Source organism: Pipra filicauda, unplaced genomic scaffold, assembly GCF_003945595.2.
Source record: "Pipra filicauda isolate LSUMZ 115617 unplaced genomic scaffold, ASM394559v2 scaffold127_size2900866_pilon, whole genome shotgun sequence".
In the NCBI taxonomy this organism is placed as follows: Eukaryota; Metazoa; Chordata; class Aves; order Passeriformes; family Pipridae; genus Pipra; species Pipra filicauda.
Window position 1 is genome coordinate 2,113,555 of NW_024103740.1, and position 15,731 is coordinate 2,129,285.

Below are 15,731 nucleotides of genomic sequence, written 5' to 3' on the forward strand. Positions count from 1 at the left end.
TTAGTAGCTTTGAACTTTTTTTTCAGGTTACTGAATCCAAGACCAAGAAAATGAACCGGAAAGGAAGTACTTCTTCTACCTCCTCTTCCTCTTCTAGTTCTCTGATGGATCCATTGAGCAGTGTATTGGATGGCACCGACCCTTTGTCATTATTTGCAGCAGCTGCAGATCCTGTGACTACCACTGCTACCATGGTAACACTAGAGGCAGTTATTTCAACTAAATAAAATTTAAAAAAAACCAAACCCAAACCAAATCGCAATGCCAACCATGGAAAAAATATGTTTGTCTCACCAGGTTAATGCAAACAGAAAATATACTGTATTAATAGAATATTCCTTTTTATTTTCTTATTTTTATCCAGTTTATGTTGATGTATTTATTTAAATATGGATTTTTTTTTTAATATTGTAACTTTTGGAAGGATCAACCAGCACTTGAAACATGCAGTTGACTTTTATCAGCCTTCTCTTCTTTTTCCAGACTTGTATTTAACATTTGCAGTAACTTGTTCTCCCCTCATAGGATGGTACACGAAGGAAACGGGATAAAGATGACAGCTCAGCAGTAGGAAGTGACTTTGAACCATGGTCAAGCAAACGTGGTGAAATCCTTGCTAGATACACAACAACAGAGAAGCTGTCTATTGTAAGTGGCAGTTTGTCCAGTTTTATTGGTTTCTACTAGACCCTTATTGGATTTTGGATGTTGCTACTTTGTAATTATTACATGAGTAAATACTGGTCCTCTGAATGTCAGTTTTAATGTTGTAGAAAGCTGTACCACGGGCCCTCACTTCTAAAGACTGTTCTGGAGCTGAGTCCAAAAGTCTTTTGATATATAGGAGCCATCACTCTGTCTTTTTGTAACAATACAAATAACTTCTGGTCTTATGTCTACTTCTAAATGATTAGAGGCTTAATTAGCAGTGTAATTACCCTATGCATTCTCGAAATGCTAGCGAGTACTGCTAAATTGTCTGCTTTTTCTTTTTCCCCACAGAATCTGTATATGGGATCTGAAAAAGGTAAGCACTTTCTTTTACCATAACAGAGTTTGCTTGAGGTAGGGTGCAGTGACAGGTTTGTGGTCAAGAACAGTTGAAATGGGTTTTCCTGCCTCCCCCATTCTGACATTTGTTTGGGTCTATGCTCTTTTGTGGATAAGACTGCTGGATTTTTACTTAAAACAGTTATTTAAAACAAGCCACCCAACCACCTTGTCTTTTATTCCTGTTTTGGCTAATGAATTTGTGGTTATTTGACTGCCTTCTGCTGTAGTTTAAAACTTTCTTCCATTTAAAGTGAGCAATCATGTTTTGAGTATCGTGTTTATCAACTCTTCTGCTAGCTGGAAGGAAAGCAAACAAGTCCTTTGGGAACTTGTTCAGTTATTCTCTTTACATGAAAGTGAAATGATTTCAACTGTGTGCTGGGTGTTCAAAAAAGAACCAAATGTTAAATATTTTATCATGTTTTCTAGCAAAGCAAATCTGAGCTAAATAGCCCTAGCTGATTGCATAGTAGATCAGGATTTTTATGTATGAGTAAACATGCAGCATTTCAGCTGCTGCAAAAGTATAAAATACTTTCTTGCAATGAGAATGGTCAAACACTGAAACTGGATGCTCAGGGAGAGTGTGACATCTTCATTCTTAGGTATCGTTAAATTGACTGGGTATAACCCTGTGCAACCTGTTATAACTTCAGAATTGGACCTGCTTTGAGGAGGAGAGTTGGACACAAACCTACATGGGGCTTTTTTAACCTAAATTATCCCGTGGTTCTATCTGGTGATTCTTTTCTTACCAGTAAAATTTGCAAGAAAATCCATTTATATTCGATTTTGCTTGTCATTCCCTGTTCAAAGTGAATGCACTGTAGGTGTGTTTAAATGTGTCTTCAGGAATTCTCACTAAGTGAATCAAATCACTTGTCTTCTGTCACAGAAGCCGACTAGTTGTCTTAGTCTGTCAAGTTCCTTCAGGTTTGTTTCTCTTTAGAAATCCCAGTGTTTAAATGTTAGACTTAAACGTGTAATTCTTTACAGGAAAAGCTACAACTACTGGTTCAGCAGTCTCTGAAAAAGTGAGGACAAGGTTAGAAGAACTGGATGATCTGGAAGAGGTGAGAAAGTTTTCTGATCAAATTACAGCACCATTATAACAGTGAAAGAAATTTGAGAAATAAAAATCTTTTTTTTATTTCATTTTAAAAAGGTCCTGATTTCTGCATGTATTATGCAGTATTTAGATAAATATATACTTTCTGTGAGAATTCTCTAGTAATTTCAATCCTTATTTTTGTAGGATTCAGGCAGAATCATATTTTTATATCACTAGAAATTGTGATTTGAAAATTTACCTGATCTACTGATGTTGATTTATCTTGTTACTGAGTACAGTTGGCAGCTGCTGTAAATTTTTGTTAAGCCTAATAGCCTTAACATCTGATAATTTTGGTTACCCCTGTTGCAGAAGCTGCACACTGTCTGCCTGAGCTTAATTAAAGGTACAATTAGGAGCTCAATAGAAATACTGAGTACTCAGCTTATTTCTCAAGCTGCAGTATTTTGCTGTGCAAAGATGAGATGTTTCATAACTTACTTTCCTTACACCTAAATCTTCTAGAATTGTTTTGGATAATGTTGTTTTGAAACCTCTGCCTCTTAACTAATGTCAGGTTGCCTGTTGCCTGAGCCAGAACAGTTTTAATACTTGCATGTCACAAATAAAGGATTGGATTCTTTTAGTGAAAAATAAAGTACCCTTTATAATAAGGAAATATGTAACCTTTTGTGAAACTCTAATTAGATTTGGATTTCATCTCTTCACCTGTGGTTTGACTCTATAATAACAGCAGTTGCCTTCCTTCCCTCCCACTCCCACTAAGTAGGCTTGTGTTTCCTTGGCAGGGGTCACAGAAAGAGCTGTTGAATTTGACTCAGCAGGATTACATGAACCGAATTGAAGAACTGAACCAGTCTTTAAAGGATGCTTGGTCCTCTGATCAGAAAGTAAAAGCTCTCAAAATAGTTATCCAGGTCAGTTTTACATTTTTGTTCTATACAGAACCAATGAGTTTGGTGATATTTGTCCAATTTCCTTCTCAGGAAAAGAAGAGTTTCTATTATTTTTCTATTTTTTTTCTTTTTGTTCCTCACCAGAACCCATTTCTTTCAGAGTTTTATGACTTCTGACAATAGTTGGATTTTCAGCTTTGTTGTTATGTATTGATTTTGATTAGGCTACATGGGATGGAATTCTCATTAAAGATTCACCAAATGATAGGTGTGGAAATTTTACCTGCCTAAGGATGGTTGGAATAAATAACATGTAGTGATATTATCTCTTTCTGGCCACCCCAAATAATACCAGGATGGCTTTTTGAACATCAGCATTTTACCCATCCAGACTTACAAAGGCAACTGAGTAACATGATTTAGGACCTTAGCAAGCTACAGAAAACAACTCCAGAATTTTAAAGGTGTGTGTATGAGGTTTTTCTTTGTTTGTTTGCTTTTTAAAAACTTGTCTACAGTCTCTCTCTGGGTCATTTGGGGTGATGGGTTTTGAGGAGGGCAAGGGGAAATAGGACAATTAAATGTTCTTTTGTTTGGCTTGGCCTTTAAAAAGGGCCAGAGGCAGAGTGCAGCAGAGGACAGAGGAGATAATGACATCCTTAAAAGCTGTAGAACTGATGTAATGCTAACAGTCATCCACTGGGGTTATATATAAAGTCAGGATTTTTTTTTTTTGCCATTCTGAATAATCTTGTGAAAACTGTTTGCAGTAATTTCATCTTAAATTGTGGTAAAGACAGAAAAGGAAATGAAATGTTAATGAAGTGAGATCAAACAGTTATATGTGACCTAGGATGACTCATGTTCTATTGTAATACTACAAAATCAGCACTATTATTGTTATTTTTAAAAAAATCCATATATAGGATTGTGAAGTGTGAATAATTGTCTTTGGATGAGAAGAAAAGGGACAAGGATGTACTGGACTTACAGTGCTTGAATGTATGTGTATGTATATATATATGTACACACAGTGTGTGATGTGCAGTGATAATCTATGCATTAATACTTTCAGAAGTTCTTTTACAAATGGTTCACAAACAATTTTAAGATAATATGGTTTCTAAGGTGGGATTCACTGCTTGCTTTTGGGCCAGTGCAGTTTATTATCTTTATCAATGATGTGGACCAGGGGATTGAGTTCACCCTCAGCACATTTGCAGATGACACTAAGCTGGGTGGGAGTGTTGACCTGCTTGAGGGTAGGAAGGCCCTACAGAGGGATCTGGACAGGCTGGACCGATGGGCTGAGGCCAGTTCTACGAGGTTCAATAACACCAAGTTCTGGGTCCTGCAGTTGGGTCACAACAGCCCCCTGCAGTGCTACAGAATGGGGGAAGAGTGGCTGGAAATATGCCCAGTGCAAAAGGACCTGGGAGTGCTGGTCGACAGCAGCTGAACATGAGCCAGGGTGTGCCCAGGTGGCCAAGAAGGCCTGTGGCATCCTGGCTTGGATGAGCAGTAGTGTGGCCATAGGACCAGGGCAGTGATTGTCCCCATGTACTTGTCACTAGTGAGGCCACACCTTGAATCATAGAATCATAGAATCGATTGGGTTGGAAAAGACCTCCGAGGTCATCGAGTCCAACCCTTGGTCCAAATCCAGTCCATTTACTAGATCATGGCACTCAGTGCCACGTCCAATCTGCGTTTAAAAATCTCCAGGGATGGTGAATCCACCACCTCTCTGGGCAGCCCATTCCAATGCCTGATTAAATCTCGTGTTCAGTTTTGGGCCCCTCACTTCAAGGGAGACATGGAGGTGGGGAAGGGTGTGGAGCACAGATCTGGTGAGGAGCAGCTGAGGGAGCAGGGGGTGCTGAGCCTGGAGAAGAGGAGGCTCAGGAACGACCTACCTGACAGGAAGCACTAGTCAGGGGAGGTCAGTCTTTTCTCCCAAGTAGCGAGCAACAGGACAAGAGGAATGGCCTCAAGTTAAATCAAGGGAGGCTTAGATTGGATATTAGGAAAAATTTCTTCACCAAAAGGGTTCTTAAGCATTGGAACAGGGGAGAGGTGGCATCACCATCCTTGGAGGTATTTAAAAAACCTGTAAATGTGGCACTTGGGGACATTGTTTAGTGGTGGCCTTGGCTGTGCTGGATTGAGGGTTGGACTCAACGATCTTGAAGGACTTTTCCAGCCTAAACAATTCTCCAATTCTATGATTCCTCAAGTACCTTTTTACAAGATACTTTACTTGTCAAGATGGGGTAAGCTAAGCTACTTAGAGTAAGCTGAACTAAGTTGATTATATATGTGAGCTCTAAGAAAAGTGGAAATTAAGTGTTCATGGTATGTGTAGGTCCTAAACAGCTACTGAATTACCTTCCTTTGAAGGTGACTGACCTCGCAGCAGGGACGCTTCTGCTTCGGTTGTAGGATGTGAATGCTCTCACCTGTCTTTCTGGCGCACTCTTAAATTTCCCTGATGAATAAAACAAAAAGATTAAGTGTGCCCCTTGCTTAAGGATGTTCAAATGTTACAATTTTCTTGTTTAAACGAAGCAGTCTTGGAGGGTATTTGGGTTGCTTTCTGTATTTTTGAAGTGTAATGAAAACTTGAACTTTATTTATTCCACTGAGATTGAAGAACTGTCTCCTGATGAAAGAGAGAAAAGAGACAGAGATCACAGAGAATATTGTCAGTGTTAGAGAACACAGAGGACTTGAGGCCACATTTGACTCAAGCAGGGAGGAGGTGGATTTCTCTCCCCAGTCAGTCATTTGCCTGTTTTCTTCAGGTAGAAGCTGGGTTTTTTTGTGAGTAAACTTCTGCCAGAGTTTTTGACTCCAGTTTAGTCTTGGAAAACAAAGAATAGCTTAGTTAAATATCTTAAAAATATCTTCATTTCTCCGTGTGTATTTTGAATTCGTATCATGAATGGACATGTTCCTTCCTGGCCTTGACATCCAGTGACAGTAGAACTAAGTGGGTAATACGTTTTCAGATGAGACTGGATCAGCCACTGCTGTAATCCAAATGCTGGGATCAGGTTGGGTGCCAGTGGGTGATTGATTACAGATTCCTCCCTGGAGTTCACTGTGGATCAGCTGCTCTGTTTCCAGAATGTTTGAACTAATTATTTGAGCCACAAAAACGTGTTGAAAAGCTCATTAACTACACTTCTAAAATGGTTTCTTAATCTAGTCTATAATAAATTTTGTGTATGATATGGATGTTGAGAAACTGAAAAATGCCCTTTAAAAAGTTGTTTTAGAGAAGTGCCTTTTAATGCTGCTTCTACAAGAGAATGTGTCTCATCTGAACAAATGCACAGATCTGCATGGTCAGCTGAAATTCTGCACTGTAGGTTATCTTATATAAAGGAAAAGCAGATCTGTGACTAGCTCTGGAAATGAGGAGTAACCTGAAAAAATATAAAGAGCACCGTGGTGTGTTATGTTAGAGGTCCTTGTGCTTTTGGCTTGATAGTTCATGGTGGTTCTTTCCATCTGTGGATATTAATCTGTTCCACCCTTTTGGAGTAAAAAACACAAACTTGCATTGGCCTCTAAAAATGTTTCTTTGTCTGTCTTTTTTTCTCTTTCTAGTGTTCTAAGCTTCTTTCAGACACAACAGTAATCCAGTTTTATCCAAGTAAATTTGTTTTAATTACAGATATCCTTGATACTTTTGGTAAGTATCTACTGTGCCAGACTTACTACACAATTGTTAATAAGATTAAATTAATGTTTTGTAATGTTAGAAAGCATCAAAGTTATCCAAAAAAGGCTTTCAGTTTTAACATGGAATATTTCCAACACAACACCAGTGGTATAAACATGGTGTGTAATTCTTAAAAAACTCTCAAGAGCAAAGTCTTTAAAATGAAAATATTTAATTTTGTAGTTCTGTGCTTTATGTATTAGTGAATATCTAGAAAAAACCCTTCTCTGCATTTTGAAATTTAAAACACTGTCATTATGAAAATATTTTGGGTTTTGGCAGCCTCTTGACTCAATATTTCATATATTTATATTTGAAGAATAGGAGTCAGAAAATTTTCTTTAGCTGAATAGTGACTGTGGAGTGATCAGAAGGTAGTTACTGAATTTTTTAATATATTTTTAACCCTTTAAGTCAAGTTGTCATCCATTTCATGCGAATCTCTTGTTTTTCTGCCATGTTATGGAAAAGATTTACAATGGCATTCGAAGTTGAAGGGTATTTTGGTGTTAGCAGGATATGCTGTGACATAGATCCAATTGTTTTTTTTCAGGTCTTGCTTCCTCTTTGCTCTTTCCTACTTACTGAAAGTTGCTGAAGATAACATAATATCCAAAGTCAGCAAAGTCAGGACACCAGCTGGCCTTTCCTGGCCTGGGGGAAATCTGACCTGGGTGTTACTTCTGCACTTAAGGGAGCCAGAGAATTGTTTTTATGGTGTGAGAAGCGCTAAAATTGCACTGAACATTTCAGCCTCACTAGGGGGCAGCGTAATGTCAGCGTTCTGGGAAGTTTTTCCAGCTAATTTCACTGTATGTTAGAGAGGGAACCTTTGGACCAACATTTTGTGTTTTACAGTTTGTTAATTTGTTATGAGTTATTTTTGGTTCTTATTCTTTTTATTTTTTTTTTTTTTTTTTAACCAGGGAAGCTGGTGTATGAACGGATTCTGTCAATGTGTGCTGATAACCGGGTCTCTCTGCCAGGTAACTTTGTGTTTGTTTCCACTGCACTCCTGGAAAAAAATCACGTCAGAACTAACTTAAGGAAGGTTAAACAGGACTTGCTACTGTATCTCCTGTGGAAAAAGTTCTGATTTGAATCTAGTAGCTTTTAGTTTTTTACAGAGTACAATCCATTGCTTAGAGCCACCACTATTCACAGTGTCCATGCAAATTTACATTTTAACTGTGAAAAATATCCCTCAGATGTACTAAAATGTGCTTATGGCTCTGATATTACGAAACATTAGCTGGGTCTTCCTGAAACTTGAAATCACAAAGAACAATGGATAAGTTCTTTAATACAGAATTTATTAGGGGGAGGGAGTATTAAACATGAATGCTCAAATTAGATGAAGGAAGACCTTTTTTTTTCCTCTTAGCATATGGTTTTTTTCTGAAGGTACTACATTTTAGTAGCTTAAAGTTAATGGTACAAATTTAGCAAAGCTGAGGTCCTCAGTTTTTGGTAAGTAGATGATACTGCTGCTACATTGGAAACTTAATAGTTTTGCTTTAATTAAGGAAGAATTTTGGAAAAAACAGCAGGCTGCTTCTAGCCTAATCTTTCTAATTTGGGCCCTTTTTTCAGCTGAAGTTCCAACACAGTGTAAAGATCTAATTTGATACTGACAGTACAAATGTATGTGGAAGAACCTCTTTAGCAAGACTTTGAAACATTCCATGGAAATACAGGCATTTCCTTGCAATTTGGAGTGCATTAAGTGCACATCCTTGAAATATGAAACATTCTTACTCTGTAGTTGGCAAAGCAACAGTACCATTAGTTTGCAGTTAAATCCATAGGATTTGAGCCAGAAGCTTGAAACCAACAAATATTGAAATTTGAAATAAACTTACAGAAAATATTTAAGATAAAATTTGGTTATTGCAGACCTGACAAACTGTTCTTATTAATGAAGGCAGACAGTTCCCAAGGCACACCAGGATTTCTGGGCAGAGTTACCTCCATTCTGGAGAACTGAGCTCGTGCTGCAGCTAAACAGCTACTGGAGGCATTGCTGGGGGGAACTTCCCAAGCAGCTATAAAAGTGGGAGGGATAGGGAAAATCTGTGCTGTGCTGGCTGTGCACAGCAGTGCAAATCTCTGCGTATTTCAGGCCTAATCTCTAGGCTGTCCCTTGGGAACCAAGCAAAACAAATTTGGGTGGGAATTCCTGAGGTCCTAGATGAGAAAGAACATCTTCCTGTACTCAGTCAGCATCTAATGTGTGGCTTCTCTCATCTGGGAAGTTGGAAACTTTCTTGTGGAGCACGAGCTTCTCACCTTCTGGGGGAAGGGGTGGGAGAGCACTGGTATTTTAACCTGTTTCACAGGGAGTGGCTAAGGAGACGTTCACAGCAGAAGCTGTTTATGTAGCTTTAAAACTGAGAGAAGAGGGACCCATCCATCCCAACCATCTTGCCTCAAACCTGGGTTGATCCCAAGAAGCCAATTTTGCCTTCTGTTCCAAGCAATCTAGAGAAAGAGGAAGCAGTTAGCCATGCCACTGCATGCCTGCCTGACCAGAGTGCTGTCCCCCAACCCATCTGTTCCACCTCGGGGTGGCACCTTTTCCCTGCTGGCAGCTGCCACAAATAGTCCCAGAGCTCAAGGGGAGAGAACTGCACTGCAGTGTTCCATGTGCTGTGTACAAGAACAAGTGTTGTGTCAGTGTTTAGCATTTCCTACTTCTTGTAGGCAATGTATCGTTTAAAAATTATATTAACCTTTTAAAACAAAGAATTTGAGTGCTTAAATCTCTTCTATGTGTATGCGTTTGTTACAGATGTATAAATAAATATATTTGTTACAGATGCCCTGTATTTTCCATTTTTAACAATTTCTACTTTTGAGAAAGCAGAGAAAGGTGAGATTTCTCAGTAGCAGTTCTGAGATTGGCATTGAGTGCTTGACTTCAGCTTCTGAAATGTTGCTTAATGCAAGATGGAAGCTCTGTTCCCCCTTCTTGCTGTGTACTCAGCTCTGGCTGCTGCTCAAGAGAACTGAGAAGCCAATGTATTGCCTAGTTTGTTATGGTTGCCCCTAATTTCTTGTTGATGGGAGAGAGAATACAGTTTTATATCTAGAATGAAAAGCAAATTGTTTCCAGAAAGAATGTAACTATGTCTGGGTGGTTGGTTTTTTCCCCAGATAACTTTTCTCCAGAAAGTGTTAACGATACGGCTAAAGAAACTTGCTTAAACTGGTTTTTCAAGATTGCTTCAATCAGAGAACTCATTCCCAGATTGTATCCTTTGTCAAATGAGACTCTCAGAGTGTGTGAGTGTGGGTTTTTCGTACACTTTCTCAAAAATGAGCATGTTTGTTTCAATAAAACCCACAGTATCTGATGTTTATATTGGCTTTGTTTTCTTTGTTTCGGGCTGTCTGTTTTGAATGTGCTTTTGAGTCACGTTTTGTAGTAAACTGAATGCTTAATTATTGGCTCTGAGCAGTGTGGCAGCAATAAAATAGAGATGATGTGTGAAAAATTTTGAAACAGAAGCTTGTAGATAAATTGTAAAAATCAGCAAAATGTGGGGAGATTAATTGCAGAATGCATTGAAACAGTTTGTTCAATATGTAGTTGGTATATGTTTGTTTCATGTTTTTCAATGGTGTGAATCTTAGTTTTGTTCCTTAACTTGGCTTCAACTTAGTTATGTGGAAGCAGCAATACTGAAGTGCAATAAGTTCCTGTCCAAAACGTAAGAATAATGTTAAGTATGGGAAGGAAGTGAACAGGCTTAGGAACTAATTCAAGGAGTTAAGCATAAGAATTCTGTGATTAATGGTGGGTAAGGTCTCAGTATATCTGAGAAGAAGCAGTACTGAGAGGTTTTGGAATTTTTAAAGAGAATACCATGGAAAACTTCAAATTGAACTGTGATACGATTTGAAACACAATCATGCTTGCAGTTTTGGAATATATGTATAATGGTGATATCAGGATGTCACAAATCCCAATGCAAATTGAAAACTAGTACCTGCAGATGGTGGAAGGAAAGGAAGATTGCTGAGGTGAGGAGTGGAGCAGAAAAGACAGGATAGAAAACTGAAAGGAAAATATTGATATGCCATGTTGTTAGAGACAGAGTTGGAGAAATCATTTAGGAGCAATGAACCATTATCTATTGAACACCCTGGTATAAGTTGAATGTGTTGCCAAATGGTGTCAGCTGCTGAGCAGAGAATGTTCCTTCCCATGTAATTGTCCTTCTTCAGTTATATTTTGAAATGAGTGTTGTAAGCCAAATTGCTACTATAGTGACAACTTTATTATCCCTAGAAAGCAGTTCTTTTACTGGAATTGATGGGCCCCATCTCCAGGCAGAAGTACAGCTCTGTCAAAAAGGACCTATGGGAAAATGAGACATGCAAGGAGTTCTGCCAGTTCTGCTTTAAGTGGCTGCTTTTCTCACATTGAGTTGCAGCCCTTCCATAGCTCTGCTGCTCCTTCAAACTAGAGGAGGAGTTTTTTAGTTGTATTTGTTTTACTCGTAGTAGCAAATACTGCAGATTGAGTATAGGATATGTGTTACTGTACACATAAAATTTTACTTAAGAAATGAAGTGTTTTCTTTGATAAGTGTTTCTATAACTCATGCTCAATTGTGAGCCTACGAGGCAGCTACTGAAGTTATTGATAGGTGATATAATTCTGTTATTGGCTGTTAAAGCTCATTTTCTTTTCTGAAAAAATCTTAACAGGGGGATTTCGGAATGTCTCCCGCGGTTAACATCTATGATTAGAGGAATTGGAGACCCACTGGTTGCAGTCTATGCAAGAGCATACCTTTGCAGGGTAGGCTGTCTTTTAACTCTTCTGGTCTGTATCGAAGATTTACTGCAGCTAGAACTGCCACTGCTTCTTGTAACTGCTGCCTTTATCTGAAGTGGTCAGCAGCCTGTCCCTTCTAACAAACAAACAAAAAATAATTGCTCTTCTGTTTTAAGAATAGGGAATCTTTTTTTTAGTATTTATAATAAGAATAATTTTATGTGGTGCTGTAAGCTTTCTGCATACAATAGGCTGTTGCAATGTGCTGGGGTTAGACACTGGTTTCATCACTGCTTACAGATACTTGGAGCTGATGTTAGGATAATCATGTTTAAACACAGCTGTAACTACCTCAGGGTAGTTGTTAGTGAACGTATCTATAATAGTAAACTAGGAAATAGTCAAAAGCATGTGATTTAATGCTCTTTGTTAATTTGATATGTGTGACTTTGGTGTATTCCTTCAGAAAGTGTGGTTTTGTCTTACAGCTGAAGGAGAGTCAAAGGTGATGGATGCTGATAAAATATTTCTCTCTCTTTTAATACAGGTTGGGATGGAAGTGGCACCACAACTCAAAGAAAGCCTGAACAAAAATTTTTTTGACTTTCTTCTAACATTTAAACAAGTAAGCAAATAGGGGGGTTATTTGCAAATCAGGTAAACACACTGCTTAGACAAACTGCCACATACTTTTTAAAAGTCTTTGAAGTTCTTAAATCTAGATTTAGTGGTCTGCCTGTATCCAGATATAGTATGGGACATTTTACATACATTCTGATAAGTTGAAACTGTTCTATTCTGCATGTTTCCAGACTTGAATAATATTTGTTCTGAGCTTCCAAGGAATGCTTCAGAATATCTGTGTATATTTGTGATACTGTCTGTTGTCATTTCCAGTCATATACAAACTTTGGCCAGTTTATCATATCTCCCATTAAATACCTTTTCACAGCAACATATTTTCATCCTTTATTTCAACAGATACACGGGGATACGGTTCAGAACCAGCTGGTGGGACAACGTGTGGAGATGCCTTTGTATTTGACTCTATACTCTCCTGCTATAGACTGGATTTTGCAGTGTATTGCATACCATGCTCCAGAAGTAAGTAAGCAGGGTAATGCTTGATGCTAAATAAAGTGTTGTGGTGAAGAGTTAATTTTGCCTGTTAAAAACCTCAGCAGTCAGTACTTACATGACTGTAAAAGTGAGTATTAAGAGTTCATTTTGCCTGTTAAAAACCTCAGCAGTCAGTACTTACATGACTGTAAAAGTGAGTATTAAGAGCCCACATATGACTGACTGATTCTGTCTTCTAAACAGGAATAATGTTTGCTTCCAAGTTCGACCACTTCAAGTTCATAGGCAGTATTCCTGTTTGTTTCTTGCTGTCTTTTAGCTAGTTTAATATTTATGTCCTGAATTCATTAGTTTCTTCTGTTGTACAGATATAAAAATGATTTGAGTAAACTGTAGCTTTGGAATTGCTTAACACAGTGAACAGGCTGTTTTAGTCTCAGTCAGTCTGGTTTGCACTCTGGCAGAGTTGATTATCTTCACCTCTCCTGCCAGAGATAACTGACCTGGCCGGCAAATAGGGATTACTTGGAGTAATGGCATGGCTGAAGGATCACAAATTTGACTTTCATAAAATGGTGGTTTTGATTAAAATGCCACTGTACCTATTCCAGAGGGTTTTCTTGTGTTGTAAATGCAGGATAAGACAGGATTACTGGAATGTATTGGAAAGATAATTAAAACAGCTTTTAGTAGACTTTACTACAGTAATTAAAGCTGAATTTATTTGCAAAATCTCTAATCACTAATTTTAATATGTAATTTTTTCCAGGTTCTGCTTACTGAGATGATGGAGAGATGCAAAAAATTGGGGAACAAGTAAGTGTTGCACAGTGTAGAAGACAGGAGTCTGTAAAAAGTACCTGTGAGTCCCTGTAATAAAGTTCTCTCTCTCTTTTGGAAACAGTTTGGTTGCATAGTATAGCTTTCATTCTCCCAGTAGCTTACTAAATCATGATTATGAACATCTGTTTTCCAGAAATGAATTCTAAAATATGGTAGATTACTTGTAGAGTAAAAGTTAATTAGTTTAACTTGGTTGCTGCATTCTGGCTCCTAACCCAAAATTTAGGATACGTAATGTGTTCTCCATCAACCATGTCTCTGATTCGAGGTTGTGCTTCATTTTTCTGTGTTTTCTTCCCTTTCCTTCTTCCTCTCCTCCACTGGCTACAGTCAGCCCAAAAGTGCATTTAGCAAGGGAAGCTGTAAAGCAGCTGGCAGCCTTTGGAAGATGGTAATATTTAGGCAACTGCTTTTTTCAACATTAAAATTAGTATCCCAAATGTGTCCTAGAAATTTATGTGCAGGCCAGTCACCTTCAGTGAGTAGCTCAGGAAGATGGGCTGGTCTGAAAGTTTTGGATGTGCTTGCTGAGTTTTGTGAATGCAGTTTGTCCTGCTGATGGGCTACTCTCTGCATTTTAGTGGGTAGGTGGGCTGAGTTCTGTGAAAGTTTTCATCTACCTATTTTTTTTATGATGTGCTTTGCACAGCCCAATTCTGCAGCCACTGAGGAATTTAGATGAGGAATGCCAGCATTCTGTGACTGAGCTAAGGAGTGTGGGGGAGAAGTGTGATTTTAAAAACATGATGTGAAGGTGGTATTGTATCAGAGTGTATCATACAGATAAAAGTAATTCACGTACTCTGTTGTACTAATTATTTTGTATAGGTGTTGGTTTGTTTTGTGGAACTTATTTTTAAATCAACTTTTATAGTTTCTCACTGTAAAGATGGCCTAGGTGCCTCCTCTTTGTTCCTGTTTGCTCGTTGAAGGAAGGACAAAATGTTGAGTATAATGAAGGGTTTTTTTAAAGTAATGTTTTTGGGACATGTCTTTTTTATTGGGAAGTTGAATAATCCAGTTTAGATGATCACAGTAGCTTTCTTTTAAAGTGGAGTTTTGTGTTTTTTTAATTCTCATGATTGTCAAAATATTACAAAGCAAGAAGCATCAGTGTATAAATCTTTAAATAATCTCAGTATGTTCCATGAGCTACATTGCAACCATCTAACTGAAAAGTGACAGCCTGTTCTCTGTATTGCAAAGTGAACTGGAAGTACTTGTCTAATGATAAAATGCAAATTCCAGTCCAGTTGTGATGGGAGCACTAATGCTCAGGCAGAAACACAGAGGGTGCTGGGCTATTTAAGCGCTCTGTAGAATTTCCCTCAAGGTAAACTGCCCTGTGTTCAAACTGGCTCTTTCAGACTAGTGAAGGGCACGGTGTTTTATGAGGAAGCTTCTGCCCTAACTCATGGCTGAGTAAACTGAGTGTTACAGTAATGCAGTGAGTTCACTCTTCCATTGGTGACTTTGGCTTCATAGTAGCACAGATACGTGTCTGAATGATTAATCATAAACGTCCAAATATGTCATTGCCAGTTATCATATGATCAGGACTGTTTGGATTTATTTTAATCCTAACAATGCAGCTGCTAGAAATGTGGCTTTTATAATGCTTATGTAATTTAATTCAATGAGAAAAATTTCAATGGGGATTTGCCCTCCCTAAGTATTCTTCTGAACTGTAGTAAAAAAGAGTAAGTTTCTAAATGTGTCATCTACTCCTGGTTTGCTTGATCTTTCTATTAAATTGATGCTAAAATGATGGCTTCAAAAACACCTGTGTGGAACAAGTATTCTACAGGTTGGCTTTATGTTTTCTTGTTTTGCTTATGCACCATTAATCCTCACCCATGCAAGCTTGATTTGTAGGGAATTTTCCTTCCTTATCCCCTTTCTTTTCAATTTACAGTAGATGTTGGACAGTTGTTAGTCTAAGTTCAGAGTGATGGGCAGGGACAGCCAAGTTTTAGTTGATGTTGAGCTGCATTGATCTGTGCTGTGTTCATTGCAGTGCTTTGCTGTTGAATTCAGTAATGTCGGCGTTCAGAGCAGAGTTTATCGCTGCGAGGTCGATGGACTTCATTGCCATGATTAAAGAGTGTGATGAGTCTGGATTCCCAAAGGTAAAATTTTGTGTGTAGTATGTAACAAATCCTTTTTTTTTGCCTGACAAGAGTTCTTTGTGCTCTAGTTGCCTATGTAACTTGCACATCACTTGATGAAAGGTGGTTTGATCTCAGAATCTTTCTGCACAGTGTACCTGCT

At 38.2% G+C, this 15,731-nt stretch overlaps 1 protein-coding gene across 1 annotated transcript in view; it reads left to right on the forward strand.

The window, feature by feature from the left end:
* The window catches only part of VPS35L (VPS35 endosomal protein sorting factor like), a 50,346-nt gene that overhangs the window by 4,385 nt on the left and 30,230 nt on the right, over positions 1–15,731 (forward strand). The window contains 14 exon segments of the mRNA XM_027743947.1: positions 27–194; positions 526–648; positions 1,003–1,027; positions 2,050–2,126; positions 2,914–3,042; positions 6,637–6,721; positions 7,678–7,737; positions 9,908–10,004; positions 10,417–10,464; positions 11,468–11,561; positions 12,085–12,162; positions 12,519–12,641; positions 13,387–13,433; positions 15,478–15,589. Coding sequence (XP_027599748.1) covers positions 27–194; positions 526–648; positions 1,003–1,027; positions 2,050–2,126; positions 2,914–3,042; positions 6,637–6,721; positions 7,678–7,737; positions 9,908–10,004; positions 10,417–10,464; positions 11,468–11,561; positions 12,085–12,162; positions 12,519–12,641; positions 13,387–13,433; positions 15,478–15,589 — 1,266 coding nt within the window.